General features: G+C 46.6%; 1 protein-coding gene across 1 annotated transcript in view; it reads right to left on the bottom strand.

The window, feature by feature from the left end:
- Window positions 1-3,102: 3,102 nt before the first annotated feature.
- The window catches only part of WNT2 (Wnt family member 2), a 48,184-nt gene continuing 30,556 nt past the window's right edge, over window positions 3,103-20,730 (bottom strand). Inside the window, exon 5 of the mRNA XM_050785109.1 lies at window positions 3,103-4,869. Within this exon, the coding sequence (XP_050641066.1) occupies window positions 4,640-4,869 (230 nt within the window). The 3' untranslated portion in view covers window positions 3,103-4,639. The remainder of the gene's footprint in view (window positions 4,870-20,730) is intronic.

The raw sequence follows: 20,730 nt of genomic DNA, 5'->3' as shown, positions 1-20,730 counted from the left end.
AAACGTAGACTTGTAAATAACAATAGTTCTTTGTAACAATCTGCATGACACTTTTATTAGCTAGTGGAAGTGGGAGGTTTGGTTAAACAGGAATCCATGTGAATATCGGGGGGAAGAAAGCTAGAGCTGGAACAACTATGATTTAGAAAAATAATAATCATGTTGGGTTTTGCAAATCACCTGTCACCTTGCTGATCCCCAGAAAAATGTAAAGAACATTCTCATGGATGAGTGAAAATTTTCTCTGCCTAGGTAAGGAGAAGGTCAAAAGACGCACAGCTTAGCTGTCAGTTCGCACCCGCGGATTGCTTTTCAGAGGCTCAGTGTGGACTTGACAAAAGCTATTTACCAGCTTTGGAACTGGCAAGGTTTATTTGTTGAGTACAACTCTTGCTCTTAAGATAAGGAAACCCACGCTGAAGTACAGTAAATAGACACAAAAGAATGGTTCTGGTCCATTGGACACCCCTCTGAGCCTTTATTCTGAGAGTCGGCAAGAGGAGAGATGAATGTTTTTCAGCTGAGCGAGACAACAGCCCGGGGCCAGCTTTTAATAACCGAGAAGTAATAACAATACCCCGGCCTGAACAAGCCGGCCAGGAGAGCGCATGCACGGTCATGTTGTCCCTTCTGAGACACCCCTGCTTTAGGTCTGTTAGAGTTGATGTGAGGTTCCTTCATAAATTAATATGGCCTAGAAACGTCGATGTGAAACTGGATTTTCTGACTTTAAAGCTACCTTCTTTGAAAAAGAAATGTAATGCCTGATTTTTTTTTCAGACTTTGTAATAATTCTAGTTAAAAAACAATACAGTTGTGACCATTTCAAAACACCTCTTGAAATTAATATTGGCTGCCTGGAACAGAGCTACACAATAGGTGTGGACAATCTGAGCCATGGCCTGGGTCTCTGAGCCCGGTGGGCCTCACGATGGCTCAGGAAGTAGGTGCTGAATGTAGGGACAGGGAAGTGGCAGCAGGAAGAAGGGTGGGGATTACCAACAAAAGCAGAAAAAGCCACTGGCCCCCACCCCCCATTTTTTTTAAGAGACATAATCTCACTGTGTCACCAAGGCTGGTGTGCAGTGGCACCATCTCCGCTCACTGCAACCTCCGCCTCCCAGGTTCAAGTGATTCTCCTGCCTCAGCCTCCTGAGTAGCTGGGATTACACCACCACCATGCCTGGCTAACTTTTGTATTTTTAGTAGAGATGGGGTTTCACCTTGTTGGCCAGGCTGGTCTCAAACTCCTGACCTCAAGTGATCCACCCACCTTGGCCTCCCAAAGTGCTGGGGTTATAGGCGTGAGCCACTGTGCCTGGCCTGGAAAAAGCCACTGCTCTTGATCACCAAGCTTGGCCAGTCACCTGGCAAAAGTTACCAGGTTCTTTCCCTCTCATGTCCCCTCCCATCATCTGGCCCCACCCAGATGCCACATGATAGATCCCTCTTTTCAGATGTTTATTTCAATCTGGTGACACCTGGAGAAGGGAGAGCAGATAGCATTCTGGGGTGCCCTATGCCTCTCCTGCTTCCATTCTGAGGCATCTTTAGTCCAGTAACATGCCAGAGCTCTCCCTCATCCCTGAGGGGCACAGAGCCAGAGCTTAGTGTGGTCGTGGCACTGGGGACTAGTGTGCTTGAGCTTAAGTCACTTGAGTGGATAAATCATCTCTTAAGGCAGAGGATTAACTCTTTCAGGCCTTGGGGGGCTACCCAAGATGCTGAAACTGAATGCTCATTGACAAAGTATGTTCCAAGAATACAGACAAATATCAGTCAGCACCATGAACCAACTTAACAGAACCAAATCTGTTGAAGAAAACAACTTATATGCTCAGTCTCAGGGTCATGTGCAGATTATATCTTTATTGTAGAAAACTCCAGTGAACTAGTCTATGTCCTATTGTGGGCACTTTTTCAGATATTGTAGAAAATTAATGGACATTATCTTGGACCTAGAAAACTTCAATTTATAATAAGATTTTCATAAGGAGGGAATTTGTAAGGGGATTTCCCAATTATTTTGTTTTGGCTAATTTGTGCCATACATTCCCCTTAAAAGCCTCAGATAATTCAGAGTTTCAGTGTATTTCAGGTTCCTGGAATACTGATCCTCTACCAAGCTCGAAGGCAAAGGAGTTTTAAAATTACCTTCATTTGTTTTGTAATTTTTTTCCCAAACAATAGACATTTCCTCTTTCAGAAGTAAAAACTGATAGCAGTATTTCATTCTCTCATTTTTCCCTCCTCAGTGGCAGGACCCACCACCACTTGCGATGGTTGCCATTGTCTCCCTTATGGATTAGGACAATTTATGTAGGTTTCTACGTGGATATGCCTCGTCCCCTTGCTACTTACCAGGAGGGATATATCTCAGCATAAAAAGAATGTCAGATCTAAACATCCCAGGCATTTAAAAAAAAAAAAAAAAAAAACCAGCAAACACCCCATTGGAAGCTAAAATTATTTAAAATCCACTGAGTTAATTCTGGGAGAAACTAGTTTCATTTAATGGATGAAGTCCTACACTATCTCAGACTCTCAGAGTGTGGTCCTATTTGTGATGGAGCATTGGGCAATGCCTGATATGTGCACCGATCCCTTCACCTCTCTTGGTCTCAATTTCCCCAAACTGAAGGAAGCTGAGATGTCTCCTAAGATCCTTTCCAATTTGAAACACAGCCTGGATTGATGATTTCACAGTTCATCTAGCAGGAGGAAGGGCTGATGGCTGTGGGGCTCCCATGAAAGTGCCTTTGCACTCTCATGAAGGAATTCACACCAACCTTCAGTGTAACTGAAGACTGAGCAGCTGCCCATGTGCCTGGCCTTCTTCACACCAAGTTCAGAGCAGCTACTGTCATTCTACTGCTCCCAACATCTGAATCCATAGGATAAAAGGAGGAAAGAGTCACTTTGGAAAAGTTAGAGAACAAGTTAGGGGTTTGGGAGTGAGGCAAAGGGGATGAATTATGTCATTTTTAAGAGGGCTGGAGGCAAATGTCAACTATGACAAAGTACTCCAGTAGGTTGTTTTCTACGAGTCTCAGTCTAAATGACCTTACTGTCCAGTATTAGAGAATGAGGAAGCACCAACAATTTGATACCAGATGCATGTAATAAAATATGCTGTTAATGTAGCACTGCAAGGAAATCATATACAGAATAAGAACCAAATTTTTCAAGAAGACAAGAAGTAGTTATTTCACCTTTCTTTCATTTAATATTAAAAAATGGTGCAGGCAGCCCCTCCATTTTCCCTGAATGTCATCTTTTGGCTGATGGCAGGAGCCAACCACTATTTGCATACTGATACTCCCATAATTACAGCTGAGTCCCTTAAACATAGTCTCCAAGTTACGATTTGTTTGCAATATAATATAGCAGGGTTACCAACTTTATAAGCAATGCTATGTGTCATTTGCTTTAGGCTACAGTATCACATCATCTTGTAAGCATCAAATAAATACAATTAAATATGACAGGTCTTTAAACTGGGCTTGAAGGGTGATGGGCATTAGCAGACGGTGGACGTGGCCGACTTCTTTCAGGCATCTGCTTCATGTAAGGCTGCCCCAGGCGTGAGTTAGCTCTGGAAACCTCTCTGTCAGCATGTTAGTTCACCAATCTTGTATCCCCAAAATTTTCGTCCTTAAAGTCATTTCAGTTATGAGGTTCCATGGCTCACATGCATAACACCAGATAGGAATTTTATTCTCCCTTTTTTTTTTTTTTTTTTTTTTGATCTGTACAGATACATTTCTGATATTCCATCCACTGAATTATTTTCCACCATATTGACCCAATAGTTACAGAATATTGCCAGACCATTCCTCTTCCTCATAATCCCCTTCAGGTTCTAAGTGAGAAGGAAGTCTCATTCCCTAAAGATTTTTTCTATCAAGGGGACAGCAATGCAAAGCAATCCCTTTCTGAGGCTTTTGCTCTTACAAAGATACAACACACCACAGTACCAAAGCACACACGTCCCCACCTCGTTACATCAGATTTTAATATGGCAATAAATGCCTTGAAAAATACACATTTGAAACTTAAAAGTGTATTGAAAGCCATTCTTCTCCAGGCAATTACCAATTACCCCTAGGGGTGGTAGCTGTAAAACCACTTGATCAGACAAAAGTCTTGGTCTTTTCAAAAATTAAAGTTAAGTCAGGGGCAGTTGATTCTGCTTTCTTTACTGTTCCCATCAGAGAGAAGTATGGAATTTCTTAATTGGGACCATTTGTGGGAAGACATTGAGAAAGCTCCTTTGAGCCACTCTTTTTTTCTGCCTGGCCAACTGCTCTAGAAAGAAGAAAAGTTGAGGTGGGTGGAGACAGTGGTCTGGGCCCACCACCCTCCGGGTTGAACAGCCTGTCGCGCTATTTCCAAAGAGAACTCACCAGGAAGGGAGATGACCCCAGAACGCCGGGAGATGGATAGAATAGGGTAGGCTTTAGGTGCAGCATGTGGCCCCCCCATCCTGGGGCCCCCAGAGAGGAAGAGGGGCTTCTGTTGAGACAAAGGCCACATGCCTTAGGAAATATCCCCCCAGAAAGAACCTGAAGGTCCAGGGTTCTTGCAGATCCAATGTAGTCCTTGCAGAAGGGAAGGTGGATGGTGACATCTGCTGGGGTCATGTGGGGGTTGTCCAGTCGGCGTTCTTGGGGGCCTTGCATGTGTGCACATCCAGGGCCTCCAGGCAGTCCTGACAGCGCACGGCGCAGCACCAGTGGAACTTACACCCACACTTGGTCATCCGGGTGACATGGGAGGTGTCGTAGCCTCTCCCACAGCACATGACTTCGCAGCTGTCCATGCCCCGGGAAGTCAGGTTGCACACACGGCCTGCTGTACCCAGGGAGCCTGGAAGACAAGCCAGGGAGTGTTACTGAAAAGGTCTGGGTGGGCTCCAATATGCCTCCGGAGGAGGAGCCATGAGGTCCATCCGCTAGGACAGAGCCCTGGCCCGCTCTCCCTACAGCCTGGGGCTGTTATACCCATTCTGTGGGCCCATGCCACGTGTGCCAGTCCCATTATGCCAGCTGCAGGAGTACAGTGGTGCTGAGAGGGCCGAGTCCCGAAAAGGTGAACATGAAACTTTGGATTTCCTTGGACACCCTGAATCCAGCTCTCCCACTTCTGAGTTGGATAAACTTTGCAGATTATCCTTACCCAGGCTTGAATTTAAGGATCCTTGATCAAGCAGAGCCAGATCAAAATAAAAGAAGGATCTATCCTGGCTCCCTCTCCCTACATCAAACCACATTAAGGAAGCAGTGACCAAGGTTAGCTCTCTTGAAATTTGTCAGGGCATGGAGCCCTCAAAGGGAGGCAGTGTTATCTCCCTAGACCTGATTACACTGGCTTATTAGAAACAGAATAGAACTCTGGTTCTGAAGGGGAGAAATGAGCATCATTTTTGTGAGACCCCGAGGAGGGAGAAAGGCCTCACCAGGTTTATCATATTAACTGTCTCTCCTGCTGTAGTCTGGCAGGACATATAGATGTGTGTGAGGTCCTGGGTGAAGCCAGGATTCCAGGCCTTCAATAAACAAAACTGGCATAGAAAATCTGCTAGGAATTACCAGTGGAACATTGTCTTAGTTAATCATGGTGATGTTTGCTAAATGGCAATCCATATTTAGGTATTTGTTTATGAAAAATAATTTTAAAGCTAGAAAGCCTATTCATTTACTCTACTCTTGGGGACGCACTCAGAATTCTTTTATAAGCACATTATCAGTCAACAGAACGAAGCGTAGTAGACATTTTGGGAGAGTGCTGGGCTTACCATGATCCTTTCTACTTCCTCCCCCACAGAGATGGGCACCTGGCAGCCATGTTGTATAACATCACCCTGCTCACTGGTGACCAATAATTGGACCAGGGGCAATCACCTGACTTGTGCTGGGCCAATCAGGTAAATTCCCTGAAGATTTGTGATTTTGACAGAGATGGTCACTATTGCCACTTAAAAACTCAGTTGCTGTTGGCAGCTGTACACCATGGTGAGGTCTGCAGACTTGAGGAGGTCCACAGAAAAATAGAAATGAAGCAAATGTACAGTGACAGTGAAGACAAGACATGGGAAGAAATGCTGCCCAGATCCTGAACTATTTTCTAGTTCTGCTTCCATTTCTCCCTGAGGCCTGGCTGCATTCTAATGCTTGAGTTCCTAGAGACTCTGTATCCTTAAAAGAAGCTTCCCCTTGTGGCTTAAACTGTCCCAGTTACTATTGCTTGCTATCAACATTCCTACCTAATTGATAAACCTAGAGAAGCTAAACTCTTATTTAAAAAAACAAAACAAAACAATTTATATCAGGGTGAAAAAGACAGTGACTTAATCCATTTTGAGTTTCTCCATCATTTAACTAGGAATCTCTTCCTTTTGATATCTCTGACAATGCCTCGTGACTGGCTCTCTGTTTATCACAGTCCACTCTGTGTTGGAATTATCTACAGAAATGTCATGTTGCCCTCCCTGTTCAGGATGACCAGGGAAGCAGCAAGGTTCAAGCAGGGCATGGGGTCAAGAAGAGGAGAGGGTGGGGCAGCGCTTGGTCAGAATGATTGGCAGCGGAGAGCAGGAAGACTGGCCGGGGAACTTCATGAGGACAGGAAGGATGGCAAAAGGCCGGGGTCAGGGTGGAGGGTGGGTCAGCCAGGGATGGCTCCGAGCTTGCATCGTGCTGAAGAAGCATGGGGTTAGAAGAGGCAGCAGCTCAGCTTGGATTCCAGGCAGCCATCAGGACAGTCCTCAAAATGTACTGATTATGCGGAAAGGACTCACTGCCAAATGCTGCCTCTTCACAGCACACCCATTATTTCATTCAGTAAACATTTAGTGAACACAAACATGTGTAAGACACTGTGCCAGCTGCTTGGGGTTTGGGGGACAAGGGAGAATAAAATAAATAGGACCAAGTTCCTATTCTCAGTGAACCCGCTATAAGGCGCAGAGATAAATATGTAAAGAGAAACTTCCACTACTTTGGGTTGTCTGATTTGCTAAGGACCTACTGTAACCCACAGTACAGTCATGTGCAAAGCACCACAGCACACAGAGCTCAAAGACGGTCAAATGAGGTTATTTAGAGCTTGAACAATCAGGGTTCAAATCCTAGATTTGCCATGTATCAACTGGGTGGCCTTGGGCAAGTTACTTCAACTTGTTAAGCTTCAGTTTCCTCCTGTGCAAAACTGGAATAAAAATAGTTATTTCATCATAGAGCTTTTGGTGAGAACATAATGAGATAATGCATGAAAGCACCTGGCATAAAATAAGTGCTCAATAAATGTTAACTATACATGTCTTCATCTAGCAAGTGTTTCTTGAGTGACTACTATGTGCTAGGCACAGTTCTGGGAACATGGGATATATCAGAGAACAAAACGAAGATCCTGCCCTGAGAAGTTTATGCTCTAAGAGCATGAGCCAAACATATTACAATAGTGATATTTCTTGGTATTAACAGTAGCAAATAGAAGCCATCAACTACACAGTTTTACAGAGGAGGTAGCATTAGAGATAGGTGTAAAGGATGACTAGAAGATTTGCAGGTAAAGAATGGGGTACACAGCATCCAAGAGAGAATCTTCCGGCAGAAATTCTGAGGGCAAGTTCACAAAAGACTGCTGATTCAGGGAGGGTATTAGAGACAATGAGCATAGAAAGGGAGGCTGGAGCAACAGGTTAAATTTTTGTTGTTGTTGTTGTTGTTGTTGTTGTCTGAGACAGGGTCTCACTCTGTCGCCCAGGCTTGAGGGCAGTGGCACAAACATGGCTCACTGGAGCCTCGACCTCCTGGGCTCAAGGGATTCTCCCACCTGAGCGTCTCAAGTAGCTGGGACTACAGGCACACACCACCACGTCCGGCTAATTTTCATATCTTCTATGGAGACAGGGTCTTGCCATGTTGCCCAGGTTAGTCTCAAACTCCTGGGCTCAAGTGATCCTCCTGCTTCGACCCCCACCAAAGTGCTGGGATTACAGGCATGAGTCACACGCCTGGCCTAAAGGGTCTTTATGCATGCCACAGTTTGATTTTTATTACAAGGTGGGTGGTGGACCTGTCCAGACCTTTAATTCTGAAAACTGTGTTGCAGAGATAAGTCTGGAAGAGCAGCTTAGGGCAGGGAGGAGGGCTGTTGGAATAGTCCAAGCAAGAGATATTGAGTGAAGAAACAAGCAGGACAAATACATGATTGGCTGAAGAGGGTGAACCACTAGAACTTGATGGAATTAAGGAGTAGAGGGAGTGTCAAGTAGGAAAATACTAAAAAAAAGTTAATTTGGCTGCATACCAAGGAAGTAACTGGTGCCCTTGATGAGAGTAGTTTCAGTGGATGATATACATGAGTGTGGTGGAGGAGAGGACATGGGGACAGTGAGTGTAGGTAAAGTTTTCAAGGGGCTTGGTGATGAAGAGGACAAAAGAGAGTAGGGCTGAGAGTGGTAATGAGAGCAGAGGTGGGACTTTAAGATTGTTTTAGGCCATTACATTTTTTGGTGGTATGTTTTGCAGCAGTAGATAACTGCATAAGGTTTTCATTTCAGATTAGGTTTCCATGTACATAAAGTACAGAAATGGGAAAAACTAGTCATTGCTATTAAAGTCAGGGAGGTGATTTCCCTTGGGGAATAGAGAAAAAGAGCGTGAGACATGCCTCTGGAATACTGGGCCTCTTCAGGTTCTTGATCTGGGCACAGGTCATGTGGGTGTGTCCATTTGTGAGAATTCATTGTGCTGTACACATGGAATGTGGGCACTTTTCTGCATTTCATATTTCAATAAGAAGAAGAAGGTGGTAGAGTAAGAAGAGAAGGGGAGGGAGGAGAAGGAAGAAGGCGAAGAAGATGAAGGGAAAGAGGAAGAGGAGGAGGAAGACAAAGAGGAGGAGGAAGAGAAGAGGAAGAGGAGAAAGAGGAGGAGAGAGAGGAGGGGGAGGGGGAGAAAGAAGACAAAGGAAGAAGAGGAGGAGGAAGCAATGGTGGCATGTGCCAAGGCCAGGAAAGGAGCAAAGCTCTGCAAAAGAGAGTGTTCCCTATGGCTGGTACACAGTACTCAAAGGGGAGAGTGTCAGGAGATGAGGCTGGAGTGGTGAGGGGAAGCTGCATTCGGAATGGTCAAGGGGTTTAAAATTGAACTGGAGGGCAACAGAATGCTATCAGGGGCTTTCACGCAAAAAGGCAACGTGATCTGATTTGTGTTTCAGAAGGATGTCCAAGGGTGTGGGGCTGGAAGGAAGTGGAGGGGGCTGGAGTGAGGGCAAGGAGACAAGTTAGAGACCAGTACAGACTCTGTGCAGGACATGAGTAGCCTGGATTAAGACAGTGGTAGTGGGAATTGGAGTGGTTACTAGAGTCAAGAGAAGGGGAGGAGGCAGGACCTGTGGGACATGGTGACTGAGTGGAGGCTGGGAGAGGATGAAAAAAGTTAAGAGGGTTTCTCAGGTTCTGGCCTGAGTGACTGTTGGTGCTGTTAATTCCCTGACATGGGGACACTTGGTTAGGGGCCAGCCTAAAGAAAAGATAATGAGTTCAGTTTTCAACAGGTTGAGTTTGCTGTGACTGTGGGTCATTCAGGTAGAAACGTTTGCTGAAAATACTCTCTGGGACTCGAGAGAGGTGGGCATGAAGACTCGGGTATAGAAATCTTTCGTGCAGTGGTGGTAACTGAAGCTACGGGCGTGAATGAGACCCCAAGTGGGTGTGAAAAGTACTCTCACTTGGCATCCCAGAAGTGACTCTTAAGTTTTACTTTTTTGTTATTGTTCATATGCCCTGAGCAGCAGTAAACATTCTTCCCTTCTATTGATCTGTATTTATCACAATGGGAATACAGTGCCGTGCATTAGAATTCTTTATCTGCCATAGGGCTTTGGGCTTAAGGGAGCCAGGATAAGGAGGTGAAGTGTCTCGTTCCTGACTCAGACTGTCGATCTTTCACTGAAATCTAACTTGGTGGTCTTTCTTTCCTGAGTGGCTTACAGCCTGATGAGGTTTGAGCTTGTGGTCTGACTCAGCCTTCTGTAATGGTCATGGTGTCTTTTGTCCCCCAGATGCAGAAAACTGAACCAGACTGTCTGAACAGAAGGATCGCTCAGTGTAGTGACCTCAACACCATCCGAACTCAGAGACAGGAGCAGACAAAGCTATGCCCATTGACAAAAGCTTAACTCAGAAGTGGTTTCAGTAAAGGAAACAAAGACTTTGGCAATGAGACGTCTCAGTAGTTCAATGCTCAGCTCTAAAATGCTGGAAAACACAATCTGAACATGCCACTCTCTACCAGCTGCCCAAACAGGGCATAATGAAGGCCCAGAAGACAGAAAATGAGAGAGGGTTTTTGAGGATTGACAGCCACTGATGAGAGAACAGCAGTGAGGTCGCAGCCTGGGACTGTGACGGGCCCCCCGAGGTATCAGGGGCACCAGAGAATGGGCCAACTGGGCGGGGAAGGGTGGTCCCTGCAGCTGGAAGGGAGGATGAGGCTGCCTCGTGATGGATGACAAATTGGCCCTGTTTGGGGGTTTGGATCTAATTAGATCTAATGACAGGTTGTAGGGCAGAAGGGCAGTTTTGACACTTGCTGTCATTTTAGCAGAACATAGAGCCATTTCATCAAAACCCTGAAAAGAGCATTTCCAGAGTGCAGAATCTATACAAAATCGCTGGCATTACTTTCCCTTAGTGAATTACAATAAAGACTCATTATTATCAATAGCAGTAGGGCCATACTGTTCCACTGGTCTTTTCAAAACAGAAAGCATCACCATTATGTTTCAAATAAAATATAAGAACCAAGAGTATATGTTTATATGTGTGTGTGTGTGTGTGAATGAAAAGGAGCCACTGACTTTTACCATCTGCCTATTTGTTTAGTTCTAAATCTTTGGGACACATACTTTTAGATCTTTTTTCTCAAATAATTTACAAACTTGTTAACTGAGTCACTCACCCTTGCTTGGGCCACAACAGGAACCACCAGGGAAACAAACCCGGCTACATCTATCAGCCTTAATCCCATAAGGGTGAGTTTTCACATTTTCCAAGCTGAATGGAGTGAAAAACGTCCTTTCTTGTTTTTTTTTTGTTGTTGTTGTTGTTGTTGTTGTTTCTTTCTCATTCCTCCTTTTTCCTTTCCCTCTATCTTCTTTTCACTCTTTTCTTTCTGTTCACAACTGGAACCAATATTTATGGAGCACTTATGTGAGCTAGCCCCATGCTTAGCATTTTACCTGCCTTACCTAATTTAATTCTCATAAGCTTCTAAGGAAGGTACTATTATTATCACCATTTTGGAAATGAGGAAATGGAGATTCAGGAAGATTAAGTAACTTGCCCAAGATCACACAGGCAGCTGGTGGCAAGGACAGGATTTGCAAGCAGGCTCGCCTCTCTAGAGCTGAAGCTCTTGACAGTTGTGACATTCTGCCCCTTTGCCGAGTGCCTCGTCCTCGTGCCTGGCCAGGCACCAGAAAGCAGCCTGCTTTATAATATTATGTGACCGGTGCGGCAGCGTCTTTCCCGCACTCTCTTCTTTTATCAAATGAGTAACTTGCAAAGGTCCTGACATGTAACTTTTTGGGGAGAGGGCCTTTTTCTCCAGCTCATGATATGCTGTAGACAATTAAAACACACAAAGTTATGTAAGAAACTGAAACAAAGACTGGGATAGCATGGTGTTAGTTGCTCATGCTGCATTTTTCCTATATTGATATTCCTAATGGATTCCTATAACCTTTTAGAGAAATGAGAATAATTTGTTTGCAATGCCAGGATGCACGTCTCCAAAATATGCGTGCCCTCAAGGTGATTTTAATGTCTGTCACGGATGTGGCCAAGGCTGAGGACACTGAGCCTTCTCTACGCAGAACCTTCTGGTTTAGGGAAGCCAATAGCATCAATTTGTATCTCATCAAGACTATAACTGCTCAGATCATCTACCTAACTCTTCATACTTCATTTGAAGATTCTCTGAGCCATTTCCAACAAGCATCTTGATCTTTATAGGACAAATATTTGTACCACACTATATCTACAAAACAAGTGTAGCTGGGTCTTAAAAATACTCCAAAAGAGACATTTTAAAAAGATTTTCAATTACTGGTCCTATCATTAGAGTCTCCAAAATTGATACTTTAAAAGGATAAACATATATCTGGGTGCTTCACATTTAACAAGTTTGTTCTACAAAATCATTCATATTGGTTTATAATGTTATTTCTTATTGCAGTTTGATTTACATAGTTCACCTAAGAGGAGAGTGACAAGTTGGAAATTCATTTCTCTGACTTCCTTTTGCTTTATATTTGTGAAGTGTCCCCAAGATGTGTGGCCTGCCTAAGTCCAGAGCCCAACCCCCAGACACAGAAGGTTGCAGACTCAAAACTTCCTGTCATCTTTATACCAAACAATTGTGAGATCATCGTCCTAAACGCAGTGTCTGTAAGATCCGGGCAGAGTTGCTAAGGTTTGGCAATGTCTGTGCTGTAGGGAAGGAGCTGCTCCCAGCCAGATGGACCTTTTGCTTGCCCATATGTGTTGTCCTCATCCCGACTCGCACAAGAGCTCACAAATGCATACGATTAAAAAAAGGACAAAGAATTGGAGTTTCTAAATCACATCGGTTTGGGACCATGTAACACTTTTGGTGGGGCAATGCCAAGGGAACTTTACAGAATTGAGAATCCCATCTCTAGAGCTATAAAATTAATAATGGAGTCAGGGTTCCCAGTGTAAAAACATTTCTGTCTCCACTAACATGCATCTTGCTGACAGCAGAGGAGGAACAGAGGGGCTTTTGCTAATAGTTCCCAGACCCACACCTCTGGGACCTGGAGGAAGGGCTCTCTCTCTCTCTCTCTGTGGCTGTCTGTCTGTCTCTCTCTCTCTCTCTCTCTCCCCCTCCCTTTCTCTCCCTACCCTCTCTCTGTCTCTCTCTATCTCTCCCTCTCCTCCTCATCTCCTTCTCCCCCCGACTCCTCTCTCTGGATAGGCCTGTGTCTGGAAATTCCTGCCACTCCAGGATGACAGAGGCCCATATGTTGACTATTAGGGCATAAAGCAAGATTCACTTAAGCCTGTCATCCAATAGGCTGTTTCTCCTCTGGTTGACTTACCACGTTGTCATTAATGACACAGATTTATTGAGGGAACAAAAGTATGTTAAAGAGCAAATGTTAGGCCAGGCGCGGTGGCTCAAGCCTGTAATCCCAGCACTTTGGGAGGCCGAGACGGGCGGATCACGAGGTCAGGAGTTCGAGACCATCCTGGCTAACACGGTGAAACCCCGTCTCTACTAAAAAATACAAAAAAAACTAGCCGGGCAAGGTGGCGGGCGCCTGTAGTCCCGGCTACTCGGGAGGCTGAGGCAGGAGAATGGCGTAAAAACCCGGGAGGCAGAGCTTGCAGTGAGCTGAGATCCGGCCACTGCACTCCAGCCTAGGCGACACAGCGAGACTCCGTCTCAAAAAAAAAAAAAAAAAAAAAAAAAAAAAGAGCAAATGTTAGAGACCGCACATTCATTCACTGGCCAGGCTCACCCCTTCCTCACATTTGGACTGCACAGCTTAAGCTACATAGGAAAGACAATATCTTCACTTATCTCAGATGATTTTATTCAGTGTTTTCATAAGTTGGAAAGTTTGACTGGCACAGGAAAGCATGTCCCATTAAATTAGCAAATCTTATAATGGAATTAAAGTTGTTATGGTCAGACTCTGTGAGGCTTTCCATATCTGGCACTACACAGCCTACTCAAAGCTATTTCCCACAGTCCTCCACCTGTACCTGCTAACACGGGTGTCTCTTCACTGTCCTACTGAGGTGACTTTCTGATGTCACAGTCATGTAGACTGTTTCCTCATAAGAGTTACTTTCTGCCAGGCACGGTGGCTCACACCTGTAATCTCAGCATTTTGGGAGGCCAAGGCAGGTGGATCACAAGGCCACGAGATTGAGACAGTTTTGGCGAACATGGTGAAACCCTGTCCCTACTAAAAATACAAAAATTAGCTGGGCGTGGTGGCGTGCCTGTAGTCCCAGCTACTTGGGAGGCTGAGGCAGGAGAATCACTTAAACCCAGGAGGCAGAGGTTGCAGTGAGCCAAGGTCGTGCCACTGCTCTCCAGCCTGGGCAAGAGTGAGACTCTGTCTCAAAACAAAAACAAAACAAAAAGTTACTCTCATCTGCTGCATTGGCCTTTCCTATAACTCCTTGCATCAGAAGTGTTCCCATCTTTCCAGATTCAAGCCTACTTCAGCATTTTCTATACAGCACTTTCGGTCTGCAAGCCCAGTTATCCTCCTTCATTAGGCCTGTAATGCACGTCATGCCACAGGGCTCATGCACTGTTTGGAAATATTTGATCATTTTTCATGCCTCTTGTCTCCCCAAGGACAGGGGTTGGGTCTTATGCTTTCTTCTTATGCTTTCTTCTATATACTGTGTAGTGCTCAGCTGGTCAACACATATGTGCTGATTTATTAAATATCACATTAAAAATCGTGTATTAAAAATTTAGATCAAGGCCGAGTGTGGTGGTTCATGCTTATAATATCAATACTTTGGGAGGTCAAGGTGGGCAGATCACTTGAGGTCAGGAGTTCAAGACCAGCCTGGCCAACATGGTGAAACCCCATCTCTACTACAAATACAAAAATTAGCTGGCTGTGGTGGTAGGCACCCATAATCCCAGCTACTCGGGAGGCTGAGGCAGGAGAATCGTTTGAACCCAGAAGGCGGAGGCTGCAGTGAGCTGAGACTGGGCCATTGTACTCCAGCCTAGGTGACAGAGCAAGACTCCGTCTCGGGAAAAAAAAAAAATTAAGATCCGCCTTCCTTTTGCCTGATGAGGGCACATTTCTCCAGGGACTGGTCACCCAGTCTTCAGGCACCATGGTGGCAGGAGATCAGCTAAACCTTGGCTCTATTCAAATGATCTTGCTTGGTATATGGAAAACACATACCAAAAATGTGGCACATTTTTAAATGATAGAAATTAAAAATGACAAGAAAGTTGGTGGTATCAATTTAAGGGTCTGTTATTGCAAACTTAAACTTAATTAATAATTAATTCATTCACTTACTGTATCAAAGGAACCTTAGAAATTGCTAGACGGAACAACCATTTCTTAAGAGACCCAGAGACGTTAATTTGCCCGTTAGTCCTATTGGTAATCAGCAGAAATAGTCCTATGCAGCAATCTGTAGCACCAAAGCCTCCTTATACATCACACAGGGCTCCTTCCCTAATAATATGAAATTCACATATCTTTAAAAAAGAGATTTACCAGTACAAAATAGGTGTCATGGGGAAAGCTTAAATGAAGTAAGCAAATTTGTTATTTTAAAGTATTTTAGCATCATCCTTTTGTTTGCAACACATTTAAGTGGTAATTCAAAATGAGTACTTTCTATTTCCAAAATACAAAGATAAAAGGACATCTATTTGGTAAAGTATTTGTCAGTAGTTCAAACTAAGTCAAAGAATTAGAAATAAGAAAATAAGCATTTTTCTTTTCCTGAAAGAAAAGTGTCTTTTTTTTTTTTTTAGAAAAAAATCCTTTTTTCAGTATTCACAATTCAATATGATTATCACTGTCAATTCAATTTAGGGCACATTTTAGTGTATCCTAAAAATATAGTAATTCTACTAAGTTTGTATTTTAAAAATAACACAGATTTATAGATTGTGCCTATAACATCAAAGAGCATTGGATGTGATAAGTATTTTTGCTAGGTTAGTACCAGAATTAGGAACTACCCAGGGAGGCCAGTGATAGTAGTGAGTGAAAAATGCCCTTCCAAGAGTAAAAGAACTGAATCTCTGCTGCCAGTTAAAAGCAAGAGATATAGTTTGCTGATGAATTTGTTCACTTGAGACTTTTTATCTCCAGGGAAATAGCCAGGCAAGCAACATCTGAAGCTCCTTAAATGCCTTATGAATGTGCCTGAATATGAGGAAAAATTCCACTGAACACTTAAGCTTAAATGGGAATTTTCATAGGCTGTGTATTAAAAGCTAATCAGTGCTGGGTGGAGACGTGCTTAGTAATTCCCTTCAAAGGAACCGAGTTATCTTTAAGCTATGAAGCAGCACTAACACACTTAAGAATGCAGCTAATCTAATGAAACTATTTTATGTTTTTTACAATTAGCCATTCAATTCACTTCAACACATGTTTGTGTACTAGGAGTTGGGGAATGAGTGAGCAAGGCAGATATAGTTCCTGCCATCACAGGATCCTCAGTGGACTCCAACGGTACAGGCAGGTCACAAACACATGTTTATACAAGCTATGGGGGGGGGGGGGGGGGGGGGGGGGGGGGGGGGGGGGGGGGGGGGGGGGGGGGGGGGGGGGGGGGGGGGGGGGGGGGGGGGGGGGGGGGGGGGGGGGGGGGGGGGGGGGGGGGGGGGGGGGGGGGGGGGGGGGGGGGGGGGGGGGGGGGGGGGGGGGGGGGGGGGGGGGGGGGGGGGGGGGGGGGGGGGGGGGGGGGGGGGGGGGGGGGGGGGGGGGGGGGGGGGGGGGGGGGGGGGGGGGGGGGGGGGGGGGGGGGGGGGGGGGGGGGGGGGGGGGGGGGGGGACTCCAACGGGGGGGGGGGGTCACGGGGGGGGGGGGGGGGGGGGGGGGGGGGGGGGGGGGGGGGGGGGGGGGGGGGGGGGGGGGGGGGGGGGGGGGGGGGGGGGGGGGGGGGGGGGGGGGGGGGGGGGGGGGGGGGGGGGGGGGGGGGGGGGGGGGGGGGGGGGGGGGGGGGGGGGGGGGGGGGGGGGGGGGGGGGGGGGGGGGGGGGGGGGGGGGGGGGGGGGGGGGGGGGGGGGGGGGGGGGGGGGGGGGGGGGGGGGGGGGGGGGGGGGGGGGGGGGGGGGGGGGGGGGGGGGGGGGGGGGGGGGGGGGGGGGGGGGGGGGGGGGGGGGGGGGGGGGGGGGGGGGGGGGGGGGGGGGGGGGGGGGGGGGGGGGGGGGGGGGGGGGGGGGGGGGGGGGGGGGGGGGGGGGGGGGGGGGGGGGGGGGGGGGGGGGGGGGGGGGGGGGGGGGGGGGGGGGGGGGGGGGGGGGGGGGGGGGGGGGGGGGGGGGGGGGGGGGGGGGGGGGGGGGGGGGGGGGGGGGGGGGGGGGGGGGGGGGGGGGGGGGGGGGGGGGGGGGGGGGGGGGGGGGGGGGGGGGGGGGGGGGGGGGGGGGGGGGGGGGGGGGGGGGGGGGGGGGGGGGGGGGGGGGGGGGGGGGGGGGGGGGGGGGGGGGGGGGGGGGGGGGGGGGGGGGGGGGGGGGGGGGGGGGGGGGGGGGGGGGGGGGGGGGGGGGCTATACACACTGTGGCACGTGCTATGAATGAAAGAACGTAGCTCTGTTTGGACCTAGGGGTTGGTAGTGAGGATGGAGAGGTCCCAGTGGTACCCAGCAGACAAGGAAGGATGGCTTCCTTGACACAGGGACTTTTAGGAGGTCACAAACACATGGTACCCAAGGATGATAGGTGACAAGGAAGGCACGTGCTATGAATGAAAGAACGAGCTCTGTTTGGACCTAGGGGTTGGTAGTGAGGATGGAGAAGCAGATAGGTCCTTGACACATTTAAGAGGTCCCAGTGGTACCCAGGATGATAGAGGTGACAAGGAAGGAGTGTAAGGAATGACTCGCAGATTTATGCTTGACCACAGAAGTGGGTGGCAGTACCATTTTCTGAGATGAGGAGGGCTGGGGGAAAACAAGTTTCAGGTGATAGGGCAAATAAGGAGTCCAGTTTTGAGCAGAAGCAGGTTGATATAATTGTATGAAATCTGGGTGAAGCTGTCAAGCAGGGAATTGGATACAGGATGATGGTACAGAAGGCAGACAAGGACAAAGACAGCATTTAAAACCATAGGAATGGAGAGACCAAACCAGGGAGAAAGTACAGAGAGAGAGCAGAGAGGGTTCAGAGAGCCTGGAAGATCTTCAAAATTTGGAGAAGGAGAAACTGGCAACTGAAATCAGAAAGGACCAGTTATTGGAGCAGGAGGAAAAGCAGGGGAGTGTGGTGTTATAGAGTCAAGAAATTAAAGTGTTTTGGGGAAGAGGGAAAGGCTAATTATACTATACGCCGCTAAAGAGTTTGAAAAGAGGGCTCAATGGATAGTAATTAATACTAATTCTACAGCATAATCAGTAACTACCCATGAAAATGGTGGCTTATAAGCTTCAGTGAAACATTTTTTTCTACAATTCTCTTCTGGTCTAGCTATCTTAGCACCTTTTAGATATCAATTCATGAATTTCTATAATTCTCAAAGCAGAAGGAGATGAATAACTCATTCTTTACCTTGTCAAAATGACATATGTAAGATAAGACCTTGTAACAGAACAATGCAACAAGGACTGAAACCTAAACACCACCACTTTACTGCCCCAGTGTGAGGGTTCTCCAGCACCTAGACTCTGTCCCAGTGCCTGGCTACTGCTTCAAGGACCGTGAAGTCAATGACGCCATAAGGGTAAGGACTGAGTCGGTTTCCCCAACCCTGCATTTCCAGTGATTGTAAGAGTGTCTGGCACATAGGAGGATCTCAATGAATATTTGTGCCGGGAAGAAATGAGGGACTTAAGGTGTATCGGTTAGAACTTCACATATTAGCGTCTAAGTAAGATCCACCCATTGCTATTGGCTGACATATTTTTAATCATGTTTAATCATTAAAAACATGTTCCCTTGTTTTTAATCAGCTGGTGGGACACAATCCCGGCATTCGTCAGCTTCTGCAAAGCAGGCCACACCGCTGGGCATGAGAGAACACCAGTCTCTGAAAACCATGATTGGGATGGGGTACCCAAGGGTTCTGAGTTCTGTTTGTCAAACATGATTCGTGTGGGGGAAAAATATGATACCTCAGTGCTTACACCATTCACAGCCTGGAGTTGTCAACCGGGCTTTGGAGTTTTTTGCAGGCAACAAGTTAAACAACCACTGAGCTCTGTTTGTTTTTTGAACTTGACTGGAGAAGAGGTGGAGGGTGGCTTGTTTCCTGCAGTTAGAGAGGAGACCTCAGGGTGACCTCTGGCCCAGGTCAGGGTTTTTACATCATAACTAGTGAAAGTGGCCTGTGATTAGGTGCAGACGCATTCTCTAGAGAGGAGAGCAGCAGCATTCCTCAGTTAGAGATGAGCCTATCTCTACCTTAAGGGCTCCTTTGATTTACAGATGCCTGGAGCAGTGACCAGAGCAGATAACTATAGAACCACCAGGATACTCATCCCAGACAGTCCAGCTCCCAAGATCTAGCCTCCAGTTTGGCCTGCAAAATGTCACATGCACAACGTCACACGGTTGTATGTACTCTTCAGATCTGAGCTGCACGGGGGCAGTAATTATAGTTGAACCTTAGAGCACTCAGTTTCTCCAACTGAAGACTAGAGGAAAATGTCTTTTGCTGTTGTTCTTGCCATTATAATATCTTCCTTAATTGGTTTTTAAGCTTACTATTTCTTTTCTCTTTTTTTTTGAGACAAGAGTTTCACTCTTGTTGCCCAGGCTAGAGTGCAGTCTGCCGAGTAGCTGGGATTACAGGCATGAGCCACCACGTCTGGCTAAGTTTTGTATTTTTAGTAGAGACAGGATTTCACCATGTTGGCCAGGCTAGTCTAGAACTCCTGACCTCAAGTGATCCACCTGCCTCAGGCTCCCAAAATGCTGTGATTACAGGCATGAGCCACCGCATCTGGCTGTTTCTGTCTTTTCAACAACCATCTTACTTCGCTTCTCGCTGCATCAGGCACGAAGCACACAGCCGCAGGTGCTGGCTTTCTGAAGGAAGTTATATCACTTATTTTCTCTATTAACTTATCTCTCTTCTGTCTGAGACAAATTTTAGCTTATCTGACTTTAAAAAATATGAAATTGGTTCTCAGTTGGTGTTGATTAACCAATGTATTGGATCAGATTTCCAGTAAGATTCCTAGATTACTTATAAATTATTTGAACTGTACTTAATGTTCTTTTTGGCTGAGCCTAAGAAAATGCCAAAGTGGTTGATGCAAACCTTGCAATATTTCTTTTGAATTCTGTTGACCATCATATGATTATTTTATTAAAAATATGATTTAGGATATTTGATATTATGTAAGCACAAGTCCAGATAGTTAACAATTTTTTTATTGTATATATTTGGAGTCCTATGCAATTAGCCGCATGTATGAGATGTATAAGATGCAAGTTTTATCTGAGAAAACCCGCTTCCACCCATATGGCTGCTGAGGGCCTTGCTCTTGGTTATGTAACCAATGGCCTTTTAAAGATGAGGCTTGGTCAGGCACGGTGGCTCACGCCTATAATCCCAGCACCTTGGGAGGCCGAGGTGGGAGGATCATTTGAGGCCAGGAGTTCAAAACCAGCCTGGGTAACATAGCGAGACCCCCATCTCTAAAAAATAAAAAATAAAGTTGAGGTTTTATCCTGGCCATTTTCCACTAGAAACTTCTGTAGCATGTGCTCTAGCAAGTCAGTCATCCTGGAAAGAATGGAGTCATCCTGGAATGTCCTCCAACCTCTGGTTAGTAAAGGCAGGGGGTGTAACAGAGAATCTGAGACCTGTAAGAAGGGGGCTTTCTGCCTTTAACTCAGTGGGATCTGGGAGCCTCTCTCTTCTCAAAATGAAGGTGTTGGGTATCATCTTCTCAGTCTGCACTGAAGAGCCACAAGCATGTACACATTATTGAGTAAGCACACCACCGAGAACCCCAACC

This window comes from Macaca thibetana, chromosome 3 (genome assembly GCF_024542745.1).
Source record: "Macaca thibetana thibetana isolate TM-01 chromosome 3, ASM2454274v1, whole genome shotgun sequence".
Lineage (NCBI taxonomy): Eukaryota > Metazoa > Chordata > Mammalia > Primates > Cercopithecidae > Macaca > Macaca thibetana.
This window is presented reverse-complemented; position numbering and strand designations above follow the sequence as displayed.